This window comes from Panulirus ornatus, chromosome 6 (genome assembly GCF_036320965.1).
Source record: "Panulirus ornatus isolate Po-2019 chromosome 6, ASM3632096v1, whole genome shotgun sequence".
Taxonomy (NCBI): Eukaryota; Metazoa; Arthropoda; class Malacostraca; order Decapoda; family Palinuridae; genus Panulirus; species Panulirus ornatus.
In genome coordinates, this window is record NC_092229.1 from 20,209,598 (window position 1) to 20,233,090 (window position 23,493).

The window sequence follows — 23,493 nt, forward strand, 5'->3', positions numbered from 1 at the left end:
TACATTCTTCAAAGCAAACACCTGATCCACACATCCTCTACCACTTCTGAAACCACACTGCTCTTCCCCAATCTGATGCTCTGTACATGCCTTCACCCTCTCAATCAGTACCCTCCCATATAATTTACCAGGAATACTCAACAAACTTATACCTCTGTAATTTGAGCACTCACTCTTATCCCCTTTGCCTTTGTACAATGGCACTATGCACGCATTCCGCCAATCCTCAGGCACCTCACCATGAGTCATACATACATTAAATAACCTTACCAACCAGTCAACAATACAGTCACCCCCTTTTTTAATAAATTCCACTGCAATACCATCCAAACCTGCTGCCTTGCCGGCTTTCATCTTCCGCAAAGCTTGCACTACCTCTTCTCTGTTTACCAAATCATTTTCCCTAACCCTCTCACTTTGCACACCACCTCGACCAAGACACCCTATATCTGCCACTCTATCATCAAACACATTCAACAAACCTTCAAAATACTCACTCCATCTCGTTCTCACATCACCACTACTTGTTATCACCTCCCCATTTGCGCCCTTCACTGAAGTTCCCATTTGCTCCCTTGTCTTACGCACTTTATTTACCTCCTTCCAGAACATCTTTTTATTCTCCCTAAAATTTAATGATACTCTCTCACCCCAACTCTCATTTGCCCTTTTTTTCACCTCTTGCACCTTTCTCTTGACCTCCTGTCTCTTCCTTTTATACATCTCCCACTCAATTGCATTTTTTCCCTGCAAAAATCGTCCAAATGCCTCTCTCTTCTCTTTCACTAATACTCTTACTTCTTCATCCCACCACTCACTACCCTTTCTAATCAACCCACCTCCCACTCTTCTCATGCCACAAGCATCTTTTGCGCAATCCATCACTGATTCCCTAAATACATCCCATTCCTCCCCCACTCCCCTTACTTCCATTGTTCTCACCTTTTTCCATTCTGTACTCAGTCTCTCCTGGTACTTCCTCACACAGGTCTCCTTCCCAAGCTCACTTACTCTCACCACCCTCTTCACCCGAACATTCACTCTTTTTTTTCTGAAAACCCATACAAATCTTCACCTTAGCCTCCACAAGATAATGATCAGACATCCCTCCAGTTGCACCTCTCAGCACATTAACATCCAAAAGTCTCTCTTTCGCACGCCTGTCAATTAACACGTAATCCAATAACGCTCTCTGGCCATCTCTCCTACTTACATAAGTATACTTATGTATATCTCGCTTTTTAAACCAGGTATTCCCAATCCTCAGTCCTTTTTCAGCACATAAATCTACAAGCTCTTCACCATTTCCATTTACAACACTGAACACCCCATGTATACCAATTATTCCCTCAACTGCCACATTACTCACCTTTGCATTCAAATCACCCATCACTATAACCCGGTCTCGTGCATCAAAACCACTAACACACTCATTCAGCTGCTCCCAAAACACTTGCCTCTCATGATCTTTCTTCTCATGCCCAGGTGCATATGCACCAATAATCACCCACCTCTCTCCATCAACTTTCAGTTTTACCCATATTAATCGAGAATTTACTTTCTTACACTCTATCACATACTCCCACAACTCCTGTTTCAGGAGTATTGCTACTCCTTCCCTTGCTCTTGTCCTCTCACTAACCCCTGACTTGACTCCCCAGACATTCCCAAACCACTCTTCCCCTTTACCCTTGAGCTTCGTTTCACTCAGAGCCAAAACATCCAGGTTCCTTTCCTCAAACATACTACCTATCTCTCCTTTTTTCACATCTTGGTTACATCCACACACATTTAGGCACCCCACTCTGAGCCTTCGAGGAGGATGAGCACTCCCCGCGTGACTCCTTCTTCTGTTTCCCATTTTAGAAAGTTAATACAAGGAGGGGAGGATTTCTGGCCCCCCGCTCCCGTCCCCTCTAGTCGCTTTCTACGACACGCGAGGAATACGTGGGAAGTATTCTTTCACCCCTATCCCCAGGGATAATATACATATATATATACATATACACATACACACACATACACATACATATGCACATATACACACACACACACACATACATATATATACATATGAAAAAATGTAGAAAACTGAAACTTCTAGCTTGAAATGAATGAAAAAAATGAATGTCACACAATGGTTCAACCTCTGGCTATGGAAAAAAGGAAATGTATAATTTATTTACACAAACGTCAAACGTTATTGTTGGTATTTCTCAGTTTAAAAAGGTTAATGCTGACATGGTATTTTGAGCTGGTGTATGGGAGTATTTGCATGTAAATATATTGCTGGTTTTTCCAATCCTTCTAAATTTTTTTCATGCATATGAAAAGGGTTTGACATTTGTGTGGCCCCACTTCATGACCTTACTTATTCTGTCGTGCAGTCTGTGATTTTTTGATAGCTTGCATTTCCTGTTTTTTTCACTGTATTCTTCCATTTGTCCAACATTCAGTGAGTATAGATTTTTCTTCATCTTTTTGACTCTTGCACAGTGGGTGGATGGATGGGTTGGTGGGCACATAGTTGGACAGATGACCAGAGAGATTGACAGTGTAACGCAGAAGGATCTAATTGAAAAATGGGTGGCACCAAAATTAGAAAGGTTAGTAAGGCAGGAGGCCATTAGATTAAATATTTATTTATTTATTTTGCTTTGTCGCTGTCTCCCGCGTTAGCGAGGTAGCGCAAGGAAACAGACGAAAGAATGGCCTCCTGCCTTACTAACCTTTCTAATTTTGGTGCCACCCATTTTTCAATTAGATCCTTCTGCGTTACACTGTCAATCTCTCTGGTCATCTGTTGAAATGTGAAATGTGACGGTAGCGAGACGCGAAAGAAATAAGGTAATGTTAGAAAATTTGCAGGCAGTCTCAGAGTATTTGACCTGTGGAACTGTTTATCTCCGAGTATGACTGAGACTGTATTTAGGGAAGCAGTGATGGCTTGCGCAAAAGATGCTTGTGGCATGAGAAGCGTGGGAGATGGGTTGATTAGAAAGGGTAGTGAGTGGTGGGATGAAGTAAGATTATTAGTGAAAGAGAAGAGAGAGGCATTTGGATGATTTTTGCTGGGAAAAAATGCAAATGAGTGGGAGATGTATAAAAGAAAGAGGCAGGAGGTCAAGAGAAAGGTGCAGGTGAAAAAGAGGGCAAATGAGAGTTGGGGTGAGGGAGTATCATTAAATTTCAGGGAGAATAAAAAGATATTTTGGAAGGAGGTAAATAAAGTGCGTAAGACAAGGGATCAAATGGGAACTTCAGTGAAGGGGGCTAATGGGGAGGTGATAACAAGTAGTGGTGATGTGAGAAGGAGATGGAGTGAGTATTTTGAAGGTTTGTTGAATGTGTTTGATGATAGAGTGGCAGATATAGGGTGTTTTGGTCGAGGTGGTGTGCAAAGTGAGAGGGTTAGGGAAAATGATTTGGTAAACAGAGAAGAGGTAGTAAAAGCTTTGCGGAAGATGAAAGCCGGCAAGGCAGCAGGTTTGGATGGTATTGCAGTGGAATTTATTAAAAAAGGGGGTGACTGTATTGTTGACTGGTTGGTAAGGTTATTTAATGTATGTATGATTCATGGTGAGGTGCCTGAGGATTGGCGGAATGCTTGCATGTGCCATTGTACAAAGGCAAAGGGGATAAGAGTGAGTGCTCAAATTACAGAGGTATAAGTTTGTTGAGTATTCCTGGTAAATTATATGGGAGGGTATTGATTGAGAGGGTGAAGGCATGTACAGAGCATCAGATTGGGGAAGAGCAGTGTGGTTTCAGAAGTGGTAGAGGATGTGTGGATCAGGTGTTTGCTTTGAAGAATGTATGTGAGAAATACTTAGAAAAGCAAATGGATTTGTATGTAGCATTTATGTGTAGGTTTGCGGCAGGGGTGTGTGATGTCTCCATGGTTGTTTTAATTTGTTTATGGATGGGTTGTTAGGGAGGTGAATGCAAGAGTTTTGGAAAGAGGGGCAAGTATGCAGTCTGTTGTGGACGAGAGAGCTTGGGAAGTGAGGCAGTTGTTGTTCACTGATGATACAGCGCTGGTGGCTGATTCATGTGAGAAACTGCAGAAGCTGGTGATTGAGTTTGGTAAAGTGTGTGAAAGAAGAAAGTTAAGAGTAAATGTGAATAAGAGCAAGGTTATTAGGTACAGTAGGGTTGAGGGTCAAGTTAATTGGGAGGTAAGTTTGAATGGAGAAAAACTGGAGGAAGTAAAGTGTTTTAGATATCTGGGAGTGGATCTGGCAGCGGGTGGAACCATGGAAGCGGAAATGAATCATGGGGGGGGGGGGATCCTGGGAGCCTTGAAGAATGTTTGGAAATCGAGAACATTATCTCGTAAAGCAAAAATGGTTATGTTTGAAGGAATGGTGGTTCCAACAATGTTGTATGGTTGTGAGGTGTGGGCAGTGGATAGAGTTGTGCGCAGGAGGGTGGATGTGCTGGAAATGGGATGTTTGAGGACAATATGTGGTGTGAGGTGGTTTGATCGAGTAAGTAATGTAAGGGTAAGAGGGATGTGAGGAAATAAAAAGAGTGTGGTTGAGAGAGCAGAAGAGGGTGTTTTGAAATGGTTTGGTCACATGGAGAGAATGAGTGAGGAAAGATTGACCAAGAGGATATATGTGTCAGAGGTGGAGGGAAAGAGGAGAAGTGGGAGACCAAATTGGAGGTGGAAAGATGGAGTGAAAAAGATTTTGAGTGATCGGGGCCTGAACATGCAGGAGGGTGAAAGGCGTGCAAGGAATAGAGTGAATTAGAACGATGTGATATACTGGGGTCGACGTGCTGTCAGTGGATTGAACCAGGGCATGTGAAGCGTCTGGGGTAAACCATGGAAAGTTCTGTGGGGCCTGGATGTGGAAAGGGAGCTGTGGTTTCGGTGCATTATTACATGACAGCTAGAGACTGAGTGTGAACGAATGGGGCCTTTGTTGTCTTTTCCTAGCGCTACCTCACACACATGAGGGGGGAGGGGGTTGTTATTCCATGTGTGGTGAGGTGGCGATGGGAATAAATAAAGGCAGACAGTATGAATTATGTACATGTGTATATATGTATATGTCTATGTGTGTATATATATGTGTACATTGAGATGTATAGGTATGTATATTTGCATGTGTGGACGTGTATGTATATACATTTGTATGTGGGTGGGTTGGGCCATTCTTTCGTCTGTTTCCTTGCGCTACCTTGCTAACGCGGGAGACAGCGACAAAAGCGTTAGCGAGGTAGCGCAAGGAAACAGACGAAAGGATGGCCCAACCCACCCACATACACATGTATATACATACATGTCCACACACGCAAATATACATACCCATACATCTCAACATATACATATATATACTCACACAGACATATACATATATACACTTGTACATAAGTCATACTGCCTGCCTTTATTCATTCCCATCGCCACCTCGCCACACATGAAATAACAATCCCCTCCCCCTAATGTGTGCGAAGTAGCGCTAGGTGAGAGTCATGAAGAGTGATTTGGTAAAGGGATGAGAGGTAGTGAAAGGCTTACAAAGGATGAGATGTAGCATGTCGGCTGGAGTGGATGGTATTGCTTTTGAATTTATTAAGAAAAGGGGTGACTGTTTGTTGATTGGCTAGTTAGGAATTTCAGTTTATGTGCCCAAGGATTGGCAGAATGCATGTGTAGTGCCTCTGTATAAAGGCAAGGGGGTTAAAGGTGAGTGTTCAAACTGCAGAGGTATAAGTTTGTTGAATGTACCTGATAAGTTGTATTGGAAGATAGTGATTGAGAAATTGAAGTTATATACAGAGCATCAGATTGGGGAAGAGTGGTAGAGGATATGTAGATCAGGGGTTTGCATTGAAGAATATGTGTGAGAAATACTTAGAAAAATAGATGGATTTGTACGTGACACTTATAGATCTAGTGAAAGCACATGATAGGGTTGATAGAGATGCCTCGTGGAAGGTCATAAGAATATATAGTGTGGGAGGAAAGGTGCTCGAAGCAGTGAGAAGTTCTAGTCAAGGGTGTAAGGGAAATGATTGGCTGCATGTGATGGTTGGTTTTGCAGCAGGGGTTTGTGATGTCACCATTATTGTTTAATTTGTGTATGGATGAGGTGGTTAGGGAGGTAAATGCAAGTAGAGAGAGGGGCGAGAATGCATTCTGTAGGGGATGAGAGGCCCCGGGAAGTGACTCAGGTGTTGGTTGTAGATGATACAGCACTGGTGACAGATTTGAGTGTTAAACTGCAGAAGTTGGTGAATAAGTTGGAAGGGTGTATAAAAGGAGGAATGTGAGAGTAAATGTGAAAAAAAGCAAGGTTATTAGCTTTAGCAGAATTAAGGGAAAGGTTAGTTAGGGTGTGGGTCTGAATGAAGAAAAGTAGGAAGCGAAGTGTTTCACTTACCTGGGTGTGGACATTACAGTAAATGGAACCATGGAAGCAGAAGTGAATCATAGGTCGGGTGATGAGGCAAAGGTTTTGGGAGCACTGAAGAATGTGTGGAAAGAGAGATTGTTATTTGGGAGGGCAATAATGGGTATGTTTGAAGGTATAGTAGTCTCATCATTATTATATGGATGTAAGTCATGGGGTATAGATAAGACTGTGTAGGGGGATGGGTGTGATGGAAATGAAATGTCTAGGACAATAAGTAGTAAGAGAGAGAGAGAGAGGTGTTAATATTAAGAGTGTGGTTGGTATAGCTGAGGAGGATCTGCTGAAATCCTTTAGACATATAGAGAGTAAGGATTGACAAAGAGGATTTATGTTTCAAAAGTGGAGGGAACATGGAGAATGGGGAGACCAAATTGAAGATGGAAGGATGGGGGGAAAAAATATGAGCAATCATGGCCTGAACGTGCAGGAGAGTGAAAGGTATGCATGGGATAGAGTGAATTGGAACAATGTGGTATACAGGGGTCAACATGGTGTTAACGGACTGAATCAGGGCATTTGAAGTATCTGGAGTAAACTGTGGAAAGGTTTGTGGTGCCTGGTTGTGGACAGGGAGCTGTGGTTTTGTTGCATTACATGGGATAGCAAGAGAATGATTGTGAGCGGATGCGGCCTTCCTTCATCTGTTCCTGGCACTACCTTGCTAGCAAGGGAAACAACGATCAGGTTGTATAGAAAGAAAGAAAAAATAGGCATTGAGGCATTAAGGATGCAGGTCAGAGAAGCTTTCTCCAGATGGGTCGAGGTGATCAACAGAGTGCCACAGGGTTTTGTTTTGGGATCTGAACTCTTCTTGATGTATGTAAATGACTTGCTTGAAGGTATGGAATCATACCTGAATATGTTTGCAGATTATGCAGTATGGAATCATACCTGAATATGTTTGCAGATGATGCAAAGTCATTCTTAAGGGAAATGAGAAGTAAGGAGGATTGCATCAGATAATAGGAGAGAGAACCTAAAGAGACTCTAAGTTGGTCTGATGCATGGTTGGCAAAATTTAACCTAAGGTAATGTAATGTAATTAGGATGGGACAAAGTGAAAGAAGGCCTCCATGTGATTATTATCAAGCAGGAAACATGATCTTATATTTGAGGACTTTAGGGTTGACATCATCCCTAACCTGTTGCCAGAGTCCCATATTAGAATATTTAAGAGACAGACTGTCTGCCAACAAATATCATAATAGGTTTAAAAGACAGACTCTGCTGACAAGTATCATAATAGGTTTAAAAGACAGACTGTATGCTGACAAGCATCATAATAGGTTTAAAGTGCATGGATAAGGAAATATTTAGCAACTTGTTCAAGTACTACAATAGGCCAAAACTAGAAAACAATATGCTTCTCAAGTTTGATCATCTCACCTAAAGAAGCACAAATAGCTAATAGAGAGGGTCCAGAGGAAGGCAACAAAAATAGTACCAGAATTAAAAGACAAATTACAGGAAAAAGCTGGAGGCTTTATATTTGATCATCCTGGAAGAGTGAGGGGTGACCTGATCATATCCTCAAGTTTTAGAAACAGACTGAGAACATGGGCAGTGAACAGATCTTCAAGAGATGAAGAAATAGAGCAACCAGAGGACAAAAGATGAAATTAATTAAGAAACTTGTTAAAAATGATGTTAAGGAGTACCCTTATTGTTTGAAATTGGTGTACAAATGGAATAGAATGACTGAGAACATGGTTAATGCAGATAGCTTGCATAAACCTAGGATGTATGATATTAGAGTATGTTCAAGAGACTGGGCTCCACTGGTGTAAAACTCCTTCTTTACCATACAAATAAGTATTTACAGACAGACATGGGGCTGATTGAGGGGCTGGATCACCTGGTAGGAATCGGGGAAAACTCCTTCAATGGATAGATTATCTCAGTAGAAAGGAACAAAGGTTGCAAGAGTTGAAATATTAGGGTTTTATGTTCAAAAATAGTTGGCCGAAGCTATCACAGTTTTAAAATGCAAGCAGTATTTGGCATATTCTGAAAAGAGCTGTAAAGATGAGTGATATTTAGCAGGCTCTGAAAAACAGTTGTAAAGAGCTTAAGGTGAAAAAGTTCAGTGAGGTTTACTTGATATAAAGAAGAATGCAATGTAGGCCAGTGTATCTTATTGAAGCTTGTATCCTAGCAGTTAGTAAAATACAAGCAGTTAAGACAATCTAAGAAATAAACATGGACCTTTTACAGTGGCTAGAATTAAAGAAAGATGATATTACAAGGTAATATTGTGGAGACACTGGGCATAAAAGAAGGGGTAATGTTGCATGGACAGGTGAGAATTACGATGAATGCCTATGAATGTAACTGAATGAAGTGAGATGCAGCAAATACAGGCAGAGCACCAAAGATAAGATTAAAGAACCAAGTAATTGTGTTATAAGCATGTTGATGGCCTCACCAAGGATTATCTATTATGGGGGAAGAAAGGTTATAAAAAGTAGGTCACCTATAAATTTTTTATCATTTCAGGGAAGAATATCCAGTTGTAGGAGACGTACGAGGGAAAGGATTAATGATTGGTGTGGAGATGGTCCAGGATAGGAATACACGTGTACCAATGAATCCACAAATGATGATGAAGATATGGGATTCATGTAAAGACCTTGGTGTCATCTTAGGAAAAGGTGGCTATTATGGAAATGTAAGTACAGGTTGATTTTTACTTTTAATTTAAAACTGGCTTTGATTATCTGAGTTAGTCTTAAATGAGAATCCATATAACCCTCCACACCCAGGATACTGCAGACCTTCACCTTGCTCAAAAAGTCTTGTACCAACTAACCATCATGTTAAGTAGTCGAAGAAGCTTGGCTGTGAATGGAGTTTGTTTTGGGTGCATTTTATATAATGGCAGAGATTGGTTGTGTTCAAGTTGTTGGCTTGTTGCTGACCCAGCTTTGCTAAAGTGAGAAAAGCAACAAGGTATAAAAAATTATTTTTGGTGTTTGGTTGAGAAATGCTAAGATGCGCTAACATCACTTGAGGAAGTGACAGCAATGTCAGAAATTGTTTTGATTTTCTGGTTCAGATTATTTTCATTTACTTGTCATAATGATATTAGAATTCATGATTCATAACCATGCAGTGCACCTCCTAGAAACAATATCATACAGCTGTGAACAGTAACATATCATTATCTGGTACATTTTTATGAGTTTAGTATTGGCCCAGAAAGCTGACCCATGTGTCATGTATCGCAATTAGTTTGCCTCTTATTCATTGGCCTTTCTTGAATGGACACGAAAGAGAGCAGTTCATTTGCAGGTAGGTGTCAGAGACAGGGATAGGAATAGTATTGTTGGAAATTTCCTTGGACAGTATTGGAATAATGTCACAGGAGTTAGGGTAAGGAGGTTGTTGCCTATAATTGACACCAAGAGTTGGTAGGGAAAGGTTTCGAAAGAAATGGGGGGAATTCTAGAATTGTTAGGGTGTACTGCAAGACTGGGAAAGATGAATAAATCCTGGTGTATATTTATTCATCTCTAAGCAGAAAAAGAAAAGCAGGTAAGACAAGATGAAAAAATTCTGTAAGCAATTAGCTGAATGAATACAAAATTTGGAGGTTAGAAAAATAATTACGCTGAGAAATATGAATGCAAAAGTTGGGATGAGAAGGTCCTTACTGCTGTATCTCTTTATATTTTTGCTTTGTCGCTGTCTCCCGCGTTTGCGAGGTAGCGCAAGGAAACAGATGAAAGAAATGGCCCAACCCACCCCCATACACATGTATATACACACACGTCCACACACGCAAATATACATACCTATACATCTCAATGTACACATATATATACACACACAGACACATACATATATACCCATGCACACAATTCACACTGTCTGCCTTTATTCATTCCCATCACCACCTTGCCACACATGGAATACCATCCCCCTCCCCCCTCATGTGTGCGGGGTAGCGCTAGGAAAAGACAACAAAGGCCTCATTCGTTCACACTCAGTCTCTAGCTGTCATGCAATAATGCCCGAAACCACAGCTCCCTTTCCACATCCAGGCCCCACACGGCTTTCCATGGTTTACCCCAGACACTTCACATGCCCTGATTCAATCCACTGACAGCACGTCAACCCCGGTATACCACATCGATCCAATTCACTCTATTCCTTGCCCGCCTCTCACCCTCCTGCATGTTCAGGCCCCGATCACTCAAAATCTTTTTCACTCCATCTTTCCACCTCCAATTTGGTCTCCCACTTCTCCTCGTTCCCTCCACCTCCGACACATATATCCTCTTGGTCAATCTTTCCTCACTCATTGTCGCCATGTGCCCAAACCATTTCAAAACACCCTCTTCTGCTCTCTCAACCACGCTCTTTTTATTTCCACACATCTCTCTTACCCTTACATTACTTACTCGATCAAACCACCTCACACCACACATTGTCCTCAAACATCTCATTTCCAGCACATCCACCCTCCTGCGCACAACTCTATCCATAGCCCACACCTCGCAACCATACAACATTGTTGGAACCACTATTCCTTCAAACATACCCATTTTTGCTTTCCGAGATAATGTTTTCGACTTCCACACATTCTTCAAGGCTCCCAGGATTTTCGCCCCCTCCCCCACCCTATGATTCACTTCCGCTTCCATGGTTCCATCTGCTGCCAGATCCACTCCCAGATATCTAAAACACTTTACTTCCTCCAGTTTTTCTCCATTTAAACTTACCTCCCAATTAACTTGACCCTCAACCCTAGTGTACCTAATAACCTTGCTCTTATTCACATTTACTCTTAACTTTCTTCTTTCACACACTTTACCAAACTCAGTCACCAGTTTCTGCAGTTTCTCACACGAATCAGCCACCAGCGCTGTATCATCAGCGAACAACAACTGACTCACTTCCCAAGCTCTCTCATCCACAACAGACTTCATTCTTGCCCCTTTCCAAAACTCTTGCATTCACCTCCCTAACAACCCCATCCATAAACAAATTAAACAACCATGGAGACATCACACACCCCTGCCGCAAACCTACATTCACTGAGAACCATTCACTTTCCTCTCTTCCTACACATACACATGCCTTACATCCTCGATAAAAACTTTTCACTGCTTCTAACAACTTGCCACCCACACCATATATTCTTAATACCTTCCACAGAGCATCTCTATCAACTCTATCATATGCCTTCTCCAGATCCATAAATGCTACATACAAATCCATTTGCTTTTCTAAGTATTTCTCACATACATTCTTCAAAGTTTGGTAAAGTGTGTGGAAGAAGAAAGTTAAGAGTAAATGTGAATAAGAGCAAGGTTATTAGGTACAGTAGGGTTGAGGGTCAAGTCAATTGGGAGGTGAGTTTGAACGGAGAAAAACTGGAGGAAGTGAAGTGTTTTAGATATCTGGGAGTGGATCTGGCAGCGGATGGAACCATGGAAGCGGAAGTGGATCATAGGGTGGGGGAGGGGGCGAAAATTCTGGGGGCCTTGAAGAATGTGTGGAAGTCGAGAACATTATCTCGGAAAGCAAAAATGGGTATGTTTGAAGGAATAGTGGTTCCAACAATGTTGTATGGTTGCGAGGCGTGGGCTATGGATAGAGTTGTGCGCAGGAGGATGGATGTGCTGGAAATGAGATGTTTGAGGACAATGTGTGGTGTGAGGTGGTTTGATCGAGTGAGTAACGTAAGGGTAAGAGAGATGTGTGGAAATAAAAAGAGCGTGGTTGAGAGAGCAGAAGAGGGTGTTTTGAAGTGGTTTGGGCACATGGAGAGGATGAGTGAGGAAAGATTGACCAAGAGGATATATGTGTCGGAGGTGGAGGGAGCAAGGAGAAGAGGGAGACCAAATTGGAGGTGGAAAGATGGAGTGAAAAAGATTTTGTGTGATCGGGGCCTGAACATGCAGGAGGGTGAAAGGAGGGCAAGGAATAGAGTGAATTAGAGCGATGTGGTATACCGGGGTTGACGTGCTGTCAGTGGATTGAATCAAGGCATGTGAAGCGTCTGGGGTAAACCATGGAAAGCTGTGTAGGTATGTATATTTGCGTGTGTGGACGTATGTATATACATGTGTATGGGGGGGGTTGGGCCATTTCTTTCGTCTGTTTCCTTGCGCTACCTCGCAAACGCGGGAGACAGCAACAAAGTATAAAAAAAAAAAAAAAAAAAATTCTTCAAAGCAAACACCTGATCCACACGTCCTCTACCACTTCTGAAACCACACTGCTCTTCCCCAATCTGATGCTCTGTACATGCCTTCACCCACTCAATACCCTCCCATATAATTTACCAGGAATACTCAACAAACTTATACCTCTGTAATTTGAGCACTCACTCTTATCCCCTTTGCCTTTGTACAATGGCACTATGCATGCATTCCGCCAATCCTCAGGCACCTCACCATGAGTCATATGTACATTAAATAACCTTACCAACCAGTCAACAATACAGTCACCCCCTTTTTTAATAAATTCCACTGCAATACCATCCAAACCTGCTGCCTTGCCGGCTTTCATCTTCCGCAAAGCTTTTACTACCTCTTCTCTGTTTACCAAATCTTTAATCCTTTTCATATCTCAGTTAAGGTCTGACCATCATGAAGAATTTTGTCCATGAGTGGAGTCTGAAAAAAAGTATGTCGGGAGGATGGGATGACCAGTTGCAGGAGGCACTGAACATCTCTGTTGGGGTAGGGAAAATGCTGGGTGCAACAAGCATTCTGAAAAAAAAAAGAATAGTAGAGCAAGTGTGAAAGTGTAAGATGGTGTTACCTTGGCTTTTTGATATTCACATTGATGGGATAGTGAAAGAAATGAAAGAAAGAAGGAAAAGATTTAAGCTCTTTGTGGTGTTCTGTATTGGTAGTAAGAGTGAAGGGAAATTACAAAAGCTCTATATGAGTTTTGCAGAGTGCTTAAAAGAAGAAAGATGAAGGCAAATATCAGAAAGAGAAAGATGGTCATTAGGATGGTTGGGTCTTTGAAACTGAACGCTTAACTTTCAGTCTCTTTAGTACTCCTAGAGAGTGTGCCTTAAAGGTGGACCATCTCGTAACATCGTCTAAGAATTTTTCAGTCATTTATGATAAGTTTCCTGCCTTTCAACTAATTTAGCCATGTACAACATATTGCATGTTATTTGCTGGTTACTTAGAATATGGGGTTAAAATCTTGTGTACCTTTCACCCTCAACTTCACTCCCATTTGTATGGGATGGATAAAGTGCATACATGCACCTTTGGTGGGTATTGATTTTGCAGAAATTGGGTTCCCATCCTCAATCCAGCAGACTTTATTACCAAATTGTTTTCAGTGTATTTCACATGACAGTAAAATGCCCTTGCACATGTTGGCCTGGGTATCCAGCGTAAGATCTTGTGCACCTTTCACCTTCAACTCCAGTTCCATTTGCATAAGGCAGGTAAAGGCATACATTCATCTTTAGTGGGTATTGATTTTGCAGAAATTGGGTCCTCAGCCCAACCTAGCAGACTTACAGTACCTCATTAGTCTGTGTATTTTTTTTTTCATGTACTTTGTCGCTGTCTCTCGCGTTAGCGAGGTAACGCAAGGAAACAGACGAAAGAATGGCCCAGCACACCCACATACACGTGTATATACATCCACGTCCACACATGCACATATACATATGTATACATCTCAACGTATACGTATATATACACACTCAGACATATGCATATATACAAATGTACATAATTCATACTATCTGCCCTTATTCATTCCCGTGGCCACCCCGTCACACATGAAATGACAACCCCCTCCCCCCACATGTGCGCAAGGTAGCACTAGGAAAAGACAACAAAGGCCACATTTGTTCACACTCAGTCTCTAGCTGTCATGTATAATGCACCAAAACCACAGCTCCCTTTCCACATCCAGGCCCCACAGAACTTTCCATGGTTTACCCAAGATGCTTCACATGCCCTGGTTTAATCCATTGACAGCACATCGACCCCAGTATACCACATTGTTCCAATTCACTCTATCCCTGTTCCAATTCACTCTATCCCTTGCACACCGTTCACCCTCCTGCATGATCAGGCCCCGATCACTCGAAATCCTTTTCACTCCATCTTTCCACCTCCAATTTGGTCTCCCACTTCTCCTCGTTCCCTCCACCTCTGACACATATATCCTCTTTGTCAATCTTTCCTCACTCATTCTCTCCATATGACCAAACCATTTCAAAACACCCTCTTCTGCTTTCTCAACCACACTCTTTTTGTTACCACACATCTCTCTTACCCTTTCATTACTTACTCGATCAAACCACCTCACACCACACATTGTCCTCAAACATCTCATTTCCAACACATCCACCCACCTCCGCACAACTCTATCTATAGCCCATGCCTTGCAACCATATAACATTGTTGGAACCACTATTCCTTGAAACATACCCATTTTTGCTTTCCGAGATAACATGCTCGCCTTCCACACATTTTTCAGCGCTCCCAGAACTTTTGCCCCCTCCCCCACCCTATGACTCACTTCCGCTTCCATGGTTCCATCCTCTGCCAAATCCACTCCCAGATATCTAAAACACTTCACTTCCTCCAGTTTTTCTCCTTTCAAATGTACCTCCCAATTGACTTGTCTCTCAACCCTACTGTACCTAATAACCTTGCTCTTATTAACATTTACTCTCAGCTTTCTTCTTTCACACACTTTACCAAAATCCGTCTCCAGCTTCTGCAGTTTCTCACTCAAATCAGCCACCAGCGCTTTATCATCAGCGAACAACTGACTCACTTCCCAAGCTCTCTCATCCACAACAGACTGCATACTTGCCCCTCTTTCCAAAACTCTTGCATTCACCTCCCTAACAACCCCATCCAAAAACAAATTAATCAACCATGCAGACATCATGCACCCCTACTGCAAACCGACATTCACTGAGAACCAATCACTTTCGTCTCCTCCTACTCGTACACATGCCTTACATCCTCGATAAAAACTTTTCACTGCTTCTAACAACTTGCCTCCCACACCATATATTCTTAATACCTTCCACAGAGCATCTCTATCATCTCTGTCATATGCCTTCTCCAGATTCATAAATGCTACATGCAAATACATTTGCTTTTCTAAGTATTTCTCACATACATTTTTCAAGGCAAACACCTGATCCACAAATCCTCTACCACTTCTGAAACCACACTGCTCTTCCCCAATCTGATGCTCTGTGCATGTCTTCACCCTCTCAATCTATACCCTCCCATATAATTTCCCAGGAATACTCAACAAACTTATACCTCTGTAATTTGAGCACTTACCTTTATCCCCTTTGCCTTTGTACAATGGCACTATGCAAGCATTCCGCCAATCCTCAGGCACCTCACCATGAGTCATACAAACATTAAATAACCTTACCAACCAGTCAACAACACAGTCACCCCCTTTTTTAATAAATTCTACTGCAATACCATCCAAACCCGCTGCCTTGCCAGCTTTCATCTTCCGCAAAGCTTTTACTACCTCTTCTCTGTATACCAAATCATTTTCCCTAACCCTCTCACTTTGCACACCACCTCGCAAAGCTTTTACTACCTCTTCTCTGTTTACCAAATCATTCTCCCTAACCCTCTCACATTGCACATCATCTTGACCAAAACCCCCTATATCTGCTACTATCATCAAACACATTCAACAAACCTTCAAAATACTCACTCCATCACCTTCTCACATCACCACTACTTGTTATCACCTCCCCATTAACCCCCTTCACTGATGTTCCCATTTGTTCCCTTGTCTTATACACTTTATTTACCTCCTTCCAAAACATCATTTTATTCTCCCTGAAATTTAATAATACTCCCTCACCCCAACTCTCATTTGCCCCCTTTTTCACTTCTTGCACCTTTCTCTTGACCTCCTGCCTCTTTCTTTTATACATCTCCCTCTCATTTGCATTATTTCCCTGCAAAAATCGTTGAAATGCCGCTCTCTTCTCTTTCACTAATAATCTTACTCCTTCATCCCTCCACTCACTACCCTTTCTAATATGCCCACCTCCCACGCTTCTCATGCCCAAGCATCTTTTGCGCAATCCATCGCTACTTCCCTAAATACATCCCATTCCTCCCCCACTCCCCTTATGTCCTTTGTTCTCACCTTTTTCCATTCTGTACTCAGTCTCTCCTGGTACTTCCTCACACAAGTCTCCTTCCCAAGCTCACTTACTCTCACCACTCTCTTTACCCCAACCTCTACAAATCTTCACCTTCGCCTTCACAAGATAATGATCAGACATCCCTCCAGTTGCACCTCTCAGCACATTAACTTCCAAAAGTCTCTCTTTCACGCGCCTATCAATTAACACGTAATCCAATAATGCTCTCTGGCCATCTCTCCTACTTACACATGTATACTTATGAATATCTCTCTTTTTAAACCAGGTATTCCCAATGATTAGTCCTTTTGCAGCGCACAAATCTACAAGCTCTTCACCATTTCCATTTACAACACTGTGTATTTTATATAACAATAAAATTCCCTTGCCCATATTAATAGGAATAGAACCCAAAAGGCAATTCTTTTTAATTACCACATATGGCTGTTAAGGATATGCTAGTTCTTTCCTGATAAAAATTCAGTGAAGGCCCAACCTAGCAAACTTACAGTACCTCATTAGTCTGTGTATTTTATATAACAATGAAATTACCTTGCACATGTATTTATTTTATATTTATTATACGTTATCGCTGTCTCCCACGTTAGTGAGGTAGCGCAAGGAAACAGATGAAAGAATGGCCCATCCCACCCACATACACACATATATGCGTACCCATCTACACACGCACATATACATACCTATAAATCTCAACGTATACGTATATATACACACAGACATATACATATATACACGTGTACATAATTCATACTGTCTGTACTTATTCATTCCTGTCGCCAACCCCCTCCTCCCACATGTGCGCAAGGTAGCACTAGGAAAATATGACTAAGGCCACATTCGTTCACACAGTCTCTAACTGTCATGTATAATGCACTGAAACCGCAGCTCCCTTTCCACATCCAGGCCCCACAAAACTTTCCATGGTTTACCCCAGATGCTTCACATGCCCTGGTTCAATCAATTAACAGCATGTCGACCCCAGTATACCACATCGTTCCAATTCACTCTATTCCTTGCATGCCTTTCACCCTCCTGCATGTTCAGGCTCCGATTGCTCAAAATCTTTTTCACTCCATCTTTCTCACCTCCAATTTGGTCTCCCACTTCTCCTCATTCCCTCACCTCTGACACATATATCCTCTTTGTCAATCTTACCTTACTCATTCTCTCCATGTGACCAAACCATTTCAAAATACCCTCTTCTGCTCTCTCCACCACATCCTCTTTATTACCACACATCTCTCTTACCCTTTCATTTTTTACTCGATCAAACCACCTCACACCGCATATTGTCCTCAGACATCTCATTTCCAGCACATCCACCCTCCTTCGCACAACTCTATCTATAGACCACGCTTCACAACCATATAACATTATCTGAACCACTATTTCTTGAAACATACCCATTTTTGCTTTCCGAGATAACGTTCTCGCCTTCCACACATTTTTCAACGCTCCTAGAACTTTCACCCCCTCCCCCACCCTATGACTCACTTCCGCTTCCATGGTTCCATCCGCTGCCAAACCCACTCCCAGATATCTAAAACACTTCACTTCCTCCAGTTTTTCTCCAAACTTACCTCCCAGTTGACTTGTCCCTCAACCCTACTGAACCTAATAACCTTGCTCTTATTCACATTTACTCTCAGCTTTCTTCTTTCACACACTTTACCAAACTCAGTCACCAGCTTCTGCAGTTTCTCACCCGAATTAGCCACCAGCACTGTATCATCAGCAAACAACAACAGAATCACTTCCCAAGCTCTCTCATCCACAACAGACTGCATACTTGCCCCTCTTTCCAAAACTCTTGCATTCACCTCCCTAATAACCCCATCCATAAACAAAGTAAACAACCATGGAGACATCACGCACCCCTGCTGCAAACCGACATTCACTGAGAACCAGTCACTTTCCTTTCTTCCTATTCGTACACATGCCTTACATCCTCGATAAAAACTTTTCACTGATTCTTACAACTTGCCTCCCACACCATATATTCTTAATACCTTCCACAGAGCATCTCTATCAACTCTATCATATGCCTTCTTCAGATCCAGAAATGCTATATACAGATCCTTTTGCTTTTCTAAGTATTTCTGGCATACATTCTTCAAAGCAAACACCTGATCCACACATCCTCTACCACTTCTGAAACCACACTGCTCTTCCCCAATTTGATGCTCTGTACATGTCTTCACCCTCTCAATCAATACCCTCCCATATAATTTCCCAGAAATACTCAACAAACTTATACCTCTGTAATTTGAGCACTCACCTTTATCCCCTTTGCCTTTGTACAATGGCACTATGCAAGCATTCCCCAATCCTCAGGCACCTCACCATGAGTCATACATACATTAAATAACCTTACCAACTAGTCAACAACAAAGTCACCCCCTTTTTTAACAAATTCCACTCCAATACCATCCAAACCCACTGCTTTGCCAGCTTTCATCTTCCGCAAAGCTTTTACTACCTCTTCTATGTTTACCAAATCATCCTCCCTAACCCTCTCACTTTGCACACCACCTAGACCGAAACACCCTATATCTGCCACTCTGTTATCAAACACATTCAATAAACCTTCAAAATACTCACTCTATCTCCTTCTCACATCACCACTACTTGTTATCACCTTCCCATTAGCCCCTTTCACTGATGTTCCCATTTGTTCCCTTGTCTTACGCACTTTATTTACCTCCTTCCAAAACATCTTTTTATTCTCTTTAAAATTTAATGCTATTCTCTCACCCCAACTCTCATTTGCCCTCTTTTTCGCCTCTTGCACCTTTCTCTTGACCTCCTGCCTCTTTCTTCTATACATCTCCCAGTCATGTGCATTATTTCCCTGCAAAAATCAACCAAATGCCTCTCTCTTCTCTTTCACTAACAATCTTACTTCATGCCACCACTCACTACCCAAAAGGCAATTCTTTTTAAATACTACATGTGGCTGTTAAGGATATGCTAGTTCTTTCCTGATAAAAATTCAGTGAAGGCTCAAGAATTAACAGTGTGATTATACTTTATGCCAGTAGTACTGATAAGAATTTAGTTATAATTTTGTAATTCAGCATTGTCAGAAAGTTGCCCTTGCTCAATTTTTCAGCATAACACTTCAATTCTTGTATCATCAATAAATTCCCTCATTTTCTAAGTATGTTGATCATATTTTATATAACCCATGGATTGTGAGAGTGCTGTATATGGACTGGGCATTTAAAAATTCTGGGTGCATTGAATAGGAAAATAGTGTGTAATCAAACGATTACTGGCAACTCAGACAATATTTCCCCATCTTTTGCCTATATATTTTTAACTTAGCTGGTCAGTAATCTTTAGAATGCTGTGGAGAATAATACAACATTTTCATGCTACTCAGGCAGCAGAGAAAATGTATAAATAACATAAATAGACTTCTCCAGGAACAGATGAACAAATGGCCTCTTCCACTCTCTAGCTGTCATGTATAATACACAGAAACCAGATCCCTCTATCTACAGTCAGGCCCCTCAGACCTTTCCATGTTTTCCAAGACTGCTTCACATGCTCAGGCAGTTGACAGTATGTTATCCCCAGTAGAACATGTCATTTCAATTTGCTCTTTCCCTTGCATGCCTTGAAATCTCTTACATGTCTAGAACCTTCAGCCTTTAAAGCATATTTCACTTCATATTTCCACCTCCTTATTGGTTTTCCCTTTTCCTTGTTGCTTCCACTTTTGACATGTATACCCTCTTAGTCATCCTTTCCTCACTCATTCTCTTTATATGTCCAAACCATTTCAGCATACCTTCTTCATCTCTCTCAGATATACTCCTTTTATTACCAAATCTCTCTTTTACCCTGTCATTTGTTATTCAATCAACCCTCTTTATACCACATACTGTCCTCAGACATTCATTTTTTTAATTCATTCACTGTATCCTTTACATTTTTTTGTAAAAGCCACGCCTTGCATCCACACAGCACTGATGGGACCACTAGACCATCAGACACTCCATCTAGCCAATATCCTAGGTTGACACCGAGTTGAACATAAAGTCTTAGAGTCCAAAATTCATTTCCACTCTTTTTTTAAATCAGTATGCCTTTGTTACCATTCTTACTTTAAGGAAGCAACTCTACTTGATGGGAGACTCATTTAAGATTAAGGAGTAAGAGATACTTGATATTTCTTAGTGTTTTCTGTAAATAAAAGTGTATTCTTACATTTCAGGTCTTTAGGATCAAGCCTCCAATGTGCATCAGCTATGATGATGTAGACTTCACTGTAGGGGTACTACGTAAGGTGCTACATAAAACAATGAGTGAATAGTTTCTCTTGGGGCTATTTAGGTACAATTACAGTTCTTATTATTATATTATTATTATACATAATCACCGTTTCCCGCGTTAGCAAGGTAGTGCCAGGAAACATGAAGAATGGCTCATCCACTCATATACACATATATGTACATAAACCCACATACACACATATATATATCAACACATACATACTTATACATACACATACGCAGACATTTACATATTCATACTTGCTCACCTTCATCAATTCCTGTCACTACCCTGCCCCTTAGGAAGACAGCATTGCTATCCCCTGCTTCTGTGGAGCAGCGCCAGGAATACAGACAAAAAAGGCTCATGCGTTTACACTCAATCTCAAGCTGTCATGTGTAATGCATCAACACAACAGCTCCCTATCCACATCCAGACCTTTCCATGGTTTACCCCAGATACTTCACATGCCCTGGTTTAGTCCAGTGACAACACATCGACCCCAGTATATCACATTGTTCCAAGTCACTCTTTTCCTGGCATGCCTCTCACCCTCCTGTATGTTCAGGCCCCAATTGCTCAAAATCTTTTTCACTCCATCCTTCCACCTCCAATTTGGTTTCCCACTTCTTTTTTTCAAACATACCCATTTTTGCTCTTCGAAATAATGTTCTCGACATCCACACATTTTGCAATGTTCCCAGAACCTTTGCCCCCTCTCCCACCCTATGGCTCACTTCCACTTCCATGGTTCCATCCACTGCTAAGTCCACTCCCAGATATCTAAAACACTTCACTTCCTTCAGTTTTTTTCCATTCAAACTTACATCCCATTAACTTGTCCCTCAACCCTACTGAACATAATAACCTTGCTCTTATTCACATTTACTCTCAACTTTCTTCTTTCATAACTTTACCAAACTCAGTCACCATCTTCTGCAGTTCTCTCACCTGAACCATCCACCAGCACTCTATTATCAGCGAACAACAACTGACTCACTTCCCAAGCCCTCTCATCCTCAACAGACTGCATACTTGCCCCTGTCTCCAAAACTCTTGCATTCACCTCTCTAACCACCCCATCCATAAAATTAAACTCCCATGGAGACATCATGCACCCCTGTCGCAAACTGACATTCACTGGGAACCAATCATTTTCCTCTCTTTCTACTCGTACAGATGCCTTACATCCTTGGTAAAAACTTTTCACTGCTTCTAGCAACTTGCCTCCCACACCATCTCTATCAACCTTATCATATACCTTCTCCAGATCCATAAAAGCTACATACAAATCCATCTGTTTTTCTAAGTATTTCTCACATTCTTCAAAGCAAACACCTGATCCACGCATCTTTTGCCACTTCTGAAACCACACTTCTCTCTCCCAGTCTGATGCTCTGTACATGCCTTTACCCTCTCAGTCAGTACTCTCCCATATAATTTCCCAGGAATACTGAACAAACTTATGCCTCTGTAATTTGAACACTCACCTTTATCCCCTTTGTCTTTGTACAATACCACTATGCATGCATTCCGCCACTCCTCAGGCACTTCACCTTGAACCGTACATACAGTGAATATCCTTACCAACCAATCAACCACAGTGTCACCCATTTTTAATAAATTCCAGTGCAATACCATCCAAACCTGCTGCCTTGCTGGCTTTCATCTTTTGCAAAGCTTTCAGTACCTCTTCTCCATTTACCAAACCATTCTCCCTGATACCTCTTCTCCATTTACCAAACCATTCTCCCTGACCCCTCTCACTTTGCACACCACCCTGACCAAACCCTACATCTGCCACTCTATCATCAAACACATTCAACAAACCTTCAAAATACTCCTCACTTCATCACTATTTGTTATTACCTCCCCAACTTTTACTGAAATTATGAAAACATTAGTACAAGTGTCGTGGCACAGGTGGGTAACATAAATATGCATTCCTTTCTCTTAACTGGGTAATTTTAAAGATTCAGGCCTCTGGAACATACACTGAATTCCTTCATTAGTTTAATATTTTGATAAAAATTTCACGAAAAGAATTTTTAAAGAAAAATATTTACAAGAATTTTCTGTTGTCAGACTGTTTTTACCATTTTTGGGGGCAAGGTATTTCATATCACTGAAAGTATTAATATTTATACAGCATTCTCACTGTTTTATTATATCACTGTAAAGGAACAAAATGTATGCATGAATTTTGTAAGTGTCAGCTTTTAATTTGCTAAATACTCATGACCTTGCATGAAAAGTAATCTTTCTCATTTGGTTTACCAGAGCTTAACGTGAAAGAATGTATTAAACTACATCATATATTGGTGCAAAATTATACTAAATAAATGCTTCAAAACAGTAAGTACTGCAGTAATTAAAGCAAATATCTGTTAAACCATTGTTTCTCTCTCTTAGAATGTTGGGTCCTATGACATCATTGAGCAAAGAGGTTAGTTACTGATTGTTAATATGTATTACAGAAGAAAAACAGTGTTACAGTTTATCACCCAACCAGTATTTGAGAATTAAGTGTACCCTGCTTGGCAAACTTAGATATGACAGACCTAAGACAAAATAATTGGTCATCCAAAGGCTTGACCCAATACATGACTCTAGTTTCCTTAAAAAGAT

At 41.3% G+C, this 23,493-nt stretch overlaps 1 protein-coding gene across 2 annotated transcripts in view; it reads left to right on the forward strand.

Moving 5' to 3' along the window:
- The window catches only part of LOC139749115 (alanine--glyoxylate aminotransferase 2, mitochondrial), a 136,264-nt gene extending 113,007 nt beyond the window's left edge, over positions 1-23,257 (forward strand). For both annotated transcript variants that reach the window (XM_071662707.1, XM_071662708.1), the window contains 2 exons: positions 8,925-9,096; positions 20,807-23,257. In XM_071662707.1, coding sequence (XP_071518808.1) covers positions 8,925-9,096; positions 20,807-20,905 — 271 coding nt within the window. In that variant the 3' untranslated portion in view covers positions 20,906-23,257. The remainder of the gene's footprint in view (positions 1-8,924; positions 9,097-20,806) is intronic.
- Positions 23,258-23,493: the final 236 nt, after the last annotated feature.